Below are 10,000 nucleotides of genomic sequence, written 5' to 3'. Positions count from 1 at the left end.
CTTAACTTAAAAAAAAAAAAAAATCGAGTAAATCCAAGGAATCATCTTTCCATCATTGTTTTCAGCGTACAGTATTTACTTTGAGTATTGAAGAGTTCAATAGCAAAAAAAATAAATAAATAAATAGTTTTCTGAAACATTCTGTGAACAAAAAATGTAAATGAACTCTTAATTTAACAATATTAAGCAGTTGGATAATCAATGATGGCAATTTTACTGGCCACATTTGCTATCAAACATTGTTTAGTTCACTAAATCAGTTTAATGGTGAAGGGTTTGATCGAATAGATCTAATTAATAGAAGGTTTGCAAAGAAATGTCACGCTCCTTTGTAGAAGTATTTTGTAGTATTGTTAAAATACAGTATTTTATTTTGATACACTTTTGTGACTGCTGTATTTTGTAGTTTATTTTGATACACCTAAAATTAAGGTATTTGGTATTTTATTTTAATATACATTTTTATGTATGTTTGCTCATCCCTATATATATTTATATTTATGTTTAGAATGTATTTTATGTTTTAGAAATGAAAAAAAAAAAACTTCTCGGTTAAACAGAAATCAGGGAAAAAATGAACAGGGGGGCTAATAATTCAAGGGGGATTATGAATGATTTTAGGAGTATCATAATTTAAGACTTTAAATATGAAATAAACAATAATAAATTTTTTACTTTTATTTGATGTTTACAATGCAAATCCATTTAGATTCACTCATCTAGTAAACAAAACAAGAATATCATATATTAATCTACTAAAAGACTGAACATAGTACTTTACAGACTGCATTATAAATAAATCATAACAACAATTTCATACTACTATAATAATATTACAGAAGGGTGAAGCAGTGGCGCAGTAGGTAGTGCTGTCGCCTGACAGCAAGAAGGTCGCTGGTTCGAACCTCGGCTCAGTTGGCGTTTCTGTGTGGAGTTTGCATGTTCTCCCTGCCTCTGCGTGGGTTTCCTCCGGGTGCTCCGGTTTCCCCCACAGTCCAAAGACATGCGGTACAGGTGAATTGGGTAGGCTAAATTGTCCATAGTGTATAAGTGTGTGAATGTGTGTGGATGTTTCCCAGAGATGGGTTGCGGCTGGAAGGGCATCCGTTGCATAAAAACTTGCTAGATAAGTTGGCAGTTCATTCCGCTGTGGCGACCCCGGATTAATAAAGGGACTAAGCCGACAGGAAAATGAGGGAATATTACGGAAATTAATTTAAAAAGACCGGAATAAATATAAATTTACATCCATTTACACAAGTAAATACATAGACTCAGTGTGCTAAAAATCTGCGGAAATTTGCCAAAAAAGAACGAAAATTCGAATTAAAACAGCAAAAATATAAATAAACTAATAATGAAATATGTTTTCATAAATTATATTTAACAGTGTTTACTTAACTCTTTTTATGACGCAATGGTTATATATTAAAATATATTTCCCTGTATATTTCTCTGCGTCCTCACATTTACAAGCGCGGTAGTTGCAATGTAATCATCTCGAAGGGAATAAAGAACGCAGGCGTGGATGTGCAACAAAGTATCCCGTCCTGACGGGAGTGCCACGCCCCCGCTACTCTCATTGGCCAGCGATTTTCTCAACAGCCCTGCCCGTCCATTGACGTCACGGACGTCAGTCTTTGCACATGGATTTGCGAATCAGTTGCGCTTTTGCGCTCCAGCCTGCTGAACTGACGGACGCGCGAGACCGCCGCCGCCGCTCATCGGTGCCGCGTACGGGCTAAGGACTACTCACACACCACAAACTGCAGACTTTCCATTTTCATAAGTTGGTCTTTTTTAAAAAAGTCGTTTCTTCAGGAAGATTGAGATCTCTTTTACGCGATGGAGAAGATGTCTCGACCTCTTCCTATAAACGCAACTTTCCTACCTCCGACCCACGGCGTCCTCAAATCCCTGCTGGAGAATCCCATGAAGCTACCTTTTCACCACGATGAAGGTAAAACGCGGCTGCATGTGGCTGTTTAAAGGGGGTTTAAAGCGTCCTGTGCATCAGCTGACGGCTGTCAGGCGAGGCGCGCACTTTGCTTTCATTATACTCTCTGCACGTAGAGCGCGTCACGTCTCTCTCTCTCTCTGTTTATTTTTCTGTCAGTGTCTGCTCATGCAATGCATTCTATATGCTTAATCGCTGTGATTTACAGATTTTTCTTCCATATAGATGTTTATTTTCAATGCATTCATTATTGCATTACGCAAAAACTGCGCATTTAATCAGAATGCATGGTGCACTTTGAGCCACGTGATTTCACATGATGTTAAAGAGTTTGAAATGTTAAGTAAACCATGTGTAGTCAACTAATACCGAGCTGATTTCGGAAAGGTGAAGTTCGCACGCAATGGGGATGCTTGGTTCTCATAGTTCCCTATAGAGGGCGCGACTGAGCGGACTGTATTTGTACTTCATCACAACACGTTTACAGTGTAAATAAAAGATTGTTTTGATTATTTTATGCACCAAAGTCAGATCTGTGCAGTTTTCTTACAGTTAATCCTCATGTAATCTTTATATTCTGCAAATTAAGAAATGCTGAAAAATAGCACTGTTTTCCAGAGATGAGAAATCAAAGCTACACAACTGCATCAGTTAAGTTTAAGCTGGTAAAAAACACTGTAATCCATTGTGTGGTTTTGAATATTGTGTGTATTTTGGTGCAAATTTTAAAGAGACAGTTCACCAAAAACAAAAACACTCCTCTATTTACGCATGCTTCACTTGTTTGTGTGGTTGAAAGCAAAAGAAGATATTCTGTAATGCTGGAAACTTGTAGCCATCGACTTCCATAGTGCTCTTTCAGCCTATTACAGGTGTGAATGGGCAGCGCTTTACAGCATTCTTCAAAATATCTTCTCTCCTAAAAGTTTGGAATCATTTAAAGGGACACTTCACTCAAAAACGAACATTTACTCATCGGGTTTACTCTTCCTCAAGTGGACCTTTGTTCATTTCTGTTGTTAATTTCTTTTAATATATTTAAAAGAGGGCGACACGGTGGCTTAGTGGTTAGCTCTGTCACCTCACAGCAAGAAGGTTGCAGGTTTGAGTCCCGTCTGAGCCAGTTTGCATTTCTGTGTGGAGTTTGCATGTTCTTCTCGTGTTAGCGTGGGTTTCCTCTGGTTGCTCCGGATTCCCCCACAGCCCAAACACATCCGCTATTTGTAAATTGAATAAACTAAATTGACTGTAGTGTATGAGTGTGTATGGGTGTTTCCCAGCACTGGGTTATGGCTGGATGGGCATCCGCTGTGTAAAACATATGCTAGAATAGTCAACGGTTCATTCAGCTGTGGTGACCCCTGATAAATTAGGGACTAAGCCGAAGGAAAATGAATGAATTAATGAAGGAAAATTAGATACTTTGAAGAATGTTGTAAACCTGCAACCATTGACTTCCACACTATTTATTTTTCCTACTGTGGAAGTCAATGGATACAAGTATAAACATTCTTAAAATATCTTCTGTCATGTTTATCAGATAGAAGAAACCTGAAGCATTTTTGTGATAAGTGAATTGAGAATACTGCATAAACAATGATAGAAATGTAATTGTTTGGGTGAACTATTCCTTTCAAAGCATGTAAACCGTAAGTAACTTTCTATTTTGAGTGGAACCCTTCTGTTAAGAGACTGTAAAATACAATATGATTTAAATAGAAATAAACTAAATGGGGGGAAAAGTTAGAAAGCTGTAGCCCCTGATTTCAAGAGTAGGAAAAAGAAATACTATAGAAGTCAATGGTTACCGGTTTACAACGATCTTCTTTCACGTTAATCAGAAACACGTTAAATGATGACACAAATGTAATTGTTTGGGTGAACTGTTTCTTTAAGAGTGTGTAAACAGTGAGTAACTCTTCATTTTTAGAGGAACTCTACTATTTAATAGACTGTAAAATACAGTACGATTTAAATGAAACTTTGATACGTCTCCATGTTTTATGAGCTTTGTAAATCATGCATTATTTGTTTGGAAACATTTAAAGGGACGGTTCACCCAAAAGTTTTTTTTTAATAACATTTACTAATCACTTTTGTCTATTGAACACTAAAAAAAAAAAATTGGAAAAGAAAGTTAGAAACCTGTAGCTCTTGACTTCCAGAGTAAGAAAAATAAATAATATGAAAGTCAATGGTTACCGGTTTACAACATTCTTCAAAGTATCTTCTTTCATCTTCATCACAAAAAAGACATCACAACGCGATAAACGATGACACAAATGTAGCTTTTGGGTGATCTCTTTAAGAGCATGTAAACAGTGAGTAACCTTCCATTTTGAGTGGAACTCTTTTATTTAAGATACTGTAAAATACAATACACTCTTAAAGGGATAGTTCACCCTAAAATTACATTTGTGTCATCGTTTATTGTGTTTCTGTTAAACACTAAAACAGATATTTGGAAGAAGAGAAATAAGTGAGAAACCTGTAGCCCTTGACTTCCAGACTAGGATAAAGAAATACTATGGAAGTCAATGGTTACAGGTTTACAACATTCTTCCAAGTATCTTCTTTCATGTTTATTAGAAACATGATAAACGATGACACAAATGTAATTTTGGGTGAACTATTCCTTTAAGAGTGAGTAACTCTCCATTTTTAGAGGAACTCTATTTAATAGACTCTAAAATACAATACGATTTAAATTAAACAGAATTTTGATACGTCTTTGTGTTTTATGAGCTTTGTAAATCATGGAATATTTGTTTGGGAACATTTAAATGGACAATCCACCCCAAAATTGATTTTTTATTAACATTTAACCATTAAAATTTTCTGTTGAACTCTAAAAAAGATATTTGGGGAAAAATTTAGAAACCTGTAGCCCTTGACTTCCAGAGTAGGAAAAAGAAATATTATGGAAGTCAGTGGTTACAGGTTTGCAACATTCTTCGAAGTATCTTCTTTCATCTTCATCACAAACATGATAAACGATGACACAAATGTAATTTTGTGGTGAACTGTCCCTTTAAGAGTGTGTAAACAGTGAGTAACTCAATTTTTAGAGGAACTCTACTATTTAATAGACTGTAAAATACAATAAGATTTAAATGAACCTGAATTTTTATACGTCTCTGTGTTTTATGAGCTTTGTAAATCATGCATTATTTGTTTGGAGCTGTTTAAAGGGACGGTTCACCCCAAAATTAATTTATTTTAATAACATTTATTAATTAAAATGTTCTGTTGAACACTAAAAATATATTTGGAAAACAGTGAGAAACCTGTAGCCCTTGACTTCCAGAGTAGGAAAAAGAAATACTATGGAAGTCAGTGGTTACATATTTAAAACATTCTTCAAAGTATCTTCTGTTATATTCATCAGAAACATGATAAATGATGACACAAATGTAATTTTTGGGTAAACTGTCCCTTTAAGAGTGTGTAAACAGTGAGTAACTCTCAATTTTTAGAGGAACTCTACTATTTAATAGACTGTAAAATACAATATGATTTAAATGAAACTGATTTTTGATACGCCTCTGATCTTTATGAGCTTTGTAAATCATGCATTATTTGTTTGGAACCATTTAAAGGGACGGTTCACCCCAAAGTTTTTTTTTTTAATAACATTTACTAATCACATTTGTCTATTGAACACTTAAAAAAAAGAAATTTGGAAAAGAAAGTTGGAAACCTGTAGCTCTTGACTTCCAGAGTAGGAAAAAGAAATATTATGGAAGTCAATGGTTACCGGTTTACAACATTCTTCAAAGTATCTTCTTTCATCTTCATCACAAAAAAGACATCACAACGCGATAAACGATGACACAAATGTAACTTTTGGGTGATCTCTTTAAGAGCATGTAAACAGTGAGTAACCTTCCATTTTGAGGGGAACTCTTTTATTTAAGATACTGTAAAATACAATACACTCTTAAAGGGATAGTTCACCCCAAAGTTACATTTGTGTCATTGTTTATTGTGTTTCTGTTAAACACTAAAAAAATATTTGGAAAAAAAGTGAGAAACCTGTGGCCCTTCACTTTCAGAGTAGTAAGAAAGAAATATTATGGTAGTCAATGGTTACATTTTTACAATGTTCTTCAAAGTATCTTCTTTTACATTCATCAGAAATGTTGAAAGACCCACTTGTCACTGACAAAGGTCCAGAATTGGTCCCATACACAAGCTCATTTGTCCTATTTTGACTGCTATGCCATAATAAAATTGTGAAAATATCTATCGAAGAAGGCTTTAAGACCAAGCGGAATCCTCTTTAGGCTGTGGCTTCAGCTTGTTTGAGAAAAGTTAATAAATGCCTAATAAATGACAATAGGCTAGATTTTAATTTAAAACTTTAACAGCATCCTTTTTTCTAATGATTCTAATGATTAATGATTAATTTTCTAATGATCAATGATCATTTGTATTGGAAAAATAAGTATTAGTCCCATATTTTTCTTGCTAATCTTTAGGAAATGATGAACCTGTTGTTGTTTTTTATGAGCTTTATAAATCATGCAAATCATTATTTCAGATCAATTCCAGCGTTATGGATGTGACGTTTCTTAAAGCATGAATTCACAGAGAGTGTATGTTGACATTATAGTGAAACATCTGTTTATATTTTGCAAAACTACTAACCACAGAGTTAAGGGATCAGAAAAAGCTGTGAACATATTCTGTAGTTTAATTGAGGGAAATAAGCATGCGTTATGCATGTGACCAATAGAGTCAGTGACTTTTCAGTAAACAACATACTTTGAAGAAATTCTGTGAATTAAACTGCACAACCCAAAAGAAATAAATGGTGAGGGAGTGTTTAATAAGTAAAACTGGCCTCACACAGTTTAGTTTAATCTGCATCAAACCTGCAGGAAAACAATCAGGCTTTGCTGAATGGCTGGTTATTTTACCAACGATTTAGTATCAATAGTTATTACAAATTTCAAAGAAAATGTGTTAAAGGGGTGGTCCAGAGTGTATTTTTAAGGCTTGGTTGTGTTTATAAGATGCAAAGCAATGTGTGCTCATGCTTCACTTGTAGAAAATCAGTTTTTTTTAATATATCTTACTTTGATTATAAACAGCTACTCAGCTAGCAGAAAAACAACTCTTATTTCCTAGTTCCTCTGAAAGGCTCACTCTCAAGAGGCTCTGATTGGTCAGCTAACATAATGTGCTATAATTCGCGGATCGGTGAAAAGCGTCACACACCCACAAGCATGCGCTTTTGCACTGTTTAAATAGTGTCAATCAGAGTATCTGTTAGCCGTATCAGTTTGAGCCTGAATCAGACAGAAAATGAAGAGCACACAACCGAACCTCATGCCTGCTCTTTAAAATAAAACCTAACAAGTGTCTTTCACATATATTTGGTTATAAGCATGTGTAAGTAATATGAAACGTTCTCATATGTTTTGCGAGTCGGTTATTTGAGATGTAGAATGCAGGGAAATCAGCCGCATAGAGAGACACTGCAGCGTTGCTGAAGGTTGTGTGTGTTTGCAGCCGTTTGACTGATAAATATGAATTTATAGCTAAATTGTTAGCAGTGCCAAACAGCATTTCCTGTTGTTTACGTCCTTGCTATAACTTACCATTAACGCTAGAAACTGTGCATGTAGTTGATCAATTTAAACAAACAAAAACGCTTACAGGTTGTTGCTCACAATCCACAACTTCATCGGTTGGAGTAGTTTAGGCCGAATCCAGCACTGAACTGAGAGATATTCTGGAAGCTGTCCTTTGTCAAATGCTAGCTATATATATTTTAAAATTCACTGGAACATAATTAAAATTAAATAGTAAGCAGAGTTGGGCGAAGCAGTGGCGTAGTAGGTAGTGCTGTCGCCTCACAGCAAGAAGGTCTCTGGGTTGCTGGTTTGAACCTCGGCTCAGTTGACGTTTCTGTGTGGAGTTTGCATGTTCTCCCTGCGTTCGCACGAGTTTCCTCCGGGTGCTCTGGTTTCCCCCACAGTCCAAAGACATGCGGTACAGGTGAATTGGGTAGGCTAAATTGTCCATTGTGTATGGGTGTGTGTGCATGTATGTGTGTGTAAAAACGTGCTGGATAAGTTGCTGATTCATTCCGCTGTGGCGACCCCGGATTAATAAAGGGATTAAGCCGACAGGAAAATGAATGAATGAATGAGTAAGCAGAGTTCACACAGATAAATTACACATCAACTCAAGTTTGAAATATGATGTTGTAGTGGACCACCCCTTTAATGTTAAAAAAGGAAACATAAGCTGGACCACAACAGATCAAATCAATGTAGCGTAGTTTACAGCAAGCATCATGTTTTTAGTTGTCGTCTGTCATATACAGTAGGCTCATAGGTCTTTTATTTTTACTAAAGAAGATTATTCATGCATTAGGTTATCTGTATCAGTAGATACTCAGAATTTTCATTTTGAGATCGGATCGTTTCCAAAAAGAAAATGGTATCAGTGCATCCCTAGAAATGATGCTAATCTAAAGGAAAAGAGTTGCTCTCTATAAAACAAAAAATGACTGATTTTATTTGATATTTTTGCATTTTTGAGGGAAAAGCTTGGTTATGGACGTGACAGATGTGAAAATGTCCCTTCTTTGACTTTGGTAAATCAATAGTTTGAAAACATAATAGTTTGAAAACATTGACAGGGACATTTTTCAGTATTTTACAGTATTGTAAAACACAAACCTTCGATATTTTGGTAAAAAAAAAAAGAGGTCATGCCAAGTTTGACATTTGCATGCAATTGCTTTAATAATAACAACCCAAATGTGTTTCAGCTAGCGATAACACCCCCTTCTTATTACTGGGTTGCAGCTGGAAGGGGCTTTACCCACTGTGTAAAACATATGCTGGAATAGTTGGTGGTTCATTCCACTGTGGCGACCTCCGAAATAGAGACTAAGCTAAATGAAGTTTCACAAACTAATTTCGAGAGGAGCTCGTGATATGATTGACTGCAGCTGGCCACTCATCTACACTCCTTGGCTAGCCAATCAGATTGATCCAAACTCACTATAAGTAACCTAGCTAAGAACTACTCCCTTATCTTCGTTTTCCGAAAAAACCCCCAATCCACCCCTTCTCCTCCTTTCCTCTTTTGCCGAGGGAAGCTCTCGAGAACACCTGACTTCGTACTCCCCTAACATGCTTTATGGACCTGGCGGGAGCCCTGGGCTCAACTATCTCCGAGCTCAGGGTTCTCTCCCGGGACAGCATGCCAAACCTGCTAACTTGCTAACAAGTTGTCAAAAAGTATCTTAGTGCGAACTCTTGAAAGGAAAATTTATGAATGAATAACACCCACCATCTTGTTCCCGCAGGGTTCGGAAAAGAGAAAGAGAAGGAGAAGAAGTTGGAAGACGATGCAAGCACTCTCAACACCCCTCAGTCCGCCTTCCTGGGGCCGACTCTGTGGGACAAGACCCTGCCGTACAACGCCGACAACTTCCAGCTGGAGTATATGGATTTAGAGGAGTTCCTGCTGGAGAATAATATTCCCGCCAACTCACAGAGCGAGCAGAGCCAGCCTTCCCAGCCGCCCCTGCAGCCGCCCTCGGCCCCGCCCACTCCCTCGGTGGTGGATCTCAGTAACCGTGACAACAGCAGCACTCACAATGGGATGGTCGCTCAAAACTGCCTGCAGAGTCCCACCAGACCAGGTAGAGCTCTGAACATGATTATTGTTTAAGTCAAGTTTATTTGTTTAGCGCTTTTTACAATTATCGCTTCAAAGCAGCTTTACAAAGAGTGCACATTATTGCATTACAATTCAAATCGGGAAAGGTTAGGGTTATTAGTTTTCAGTACATTATTAGTTACTAATGACTAATTAAGATGAAACTAATAGGGGTGTAACGGATCACGATTGATTTGTTTTTTTCACGGATCACAAACCGTGGTTCGGAACACACGTGACACGCGGATTGAAGAGAGATCGCCTTCCACATCATTTAAATCAGATGTATGAAACCATTTAGTCTTCCTTTTAAAATGTAATGATGATGGAAGAAGTCGTGGTGGGTTATTCAGGATG

The 10,000-nt window shown here is 36.8% G+C and overlaps 1 protein-coding gene and 1 long non-coding RNA gene across 2 annotated transcripts in view; one reads left to right on the top strand and one right to left on the bottom strand.

Annotated features, from left to right (window-relative positions):
• Positions 1 to 1,669: 1,669 nt before the first annotated feature.
• hlfa (HLF transcription factor, PAR bZIP family member a) overlaps positions 1,670 to 10,000 on the top strand; it is a 30,966-nt gene continuing 22,635 nt past the window's right edge. Inside the window, 2 exon segments of the mRNA NM_001077334.2 lie at positions 1,670 to 1,960; positions 9,288 to 9,626. Coding sequence (NP_001070802.1) covers positions 1,846 to 1,960; positions 9,288 to 9,626 — 454 coding nt within the window. The 5' untranslated portion in view covers positions 1,670 to 1,845.
• On the bottom strand, positions 1,807 to 5,758 carry LOC141381130 (uncharacterized). The gene is made up of 2 exons (XR_015480386.1): positions 4,371 to 5,758; positions 1,807 to 4,194 (listed from the first exon to the last, which is right to left on the bottom strand). It is a non-coding gene; the product is annotated as an uncharacterized LOC141381130 (long non-coding RNA).

This window comes from Danio rerio, chromosome 3 (assembly GCF_052040795.2).
Source record: "Danio rerio strain M-AB ecotype USA chromosome 3, GRCz13ab, whole genome shotgun sequence".
Lineage (NCBI taxonomy): Eukaryota > Metazoa > Chordata > Actinopteri > Cypriniformes > Danionidae > Danio > Danio rerio.
The sequence above is the reverse complement of the archived record's forward strand: the minus strand, read 5'-3'. Positions and strand labels throughout refer to the sequence as shown.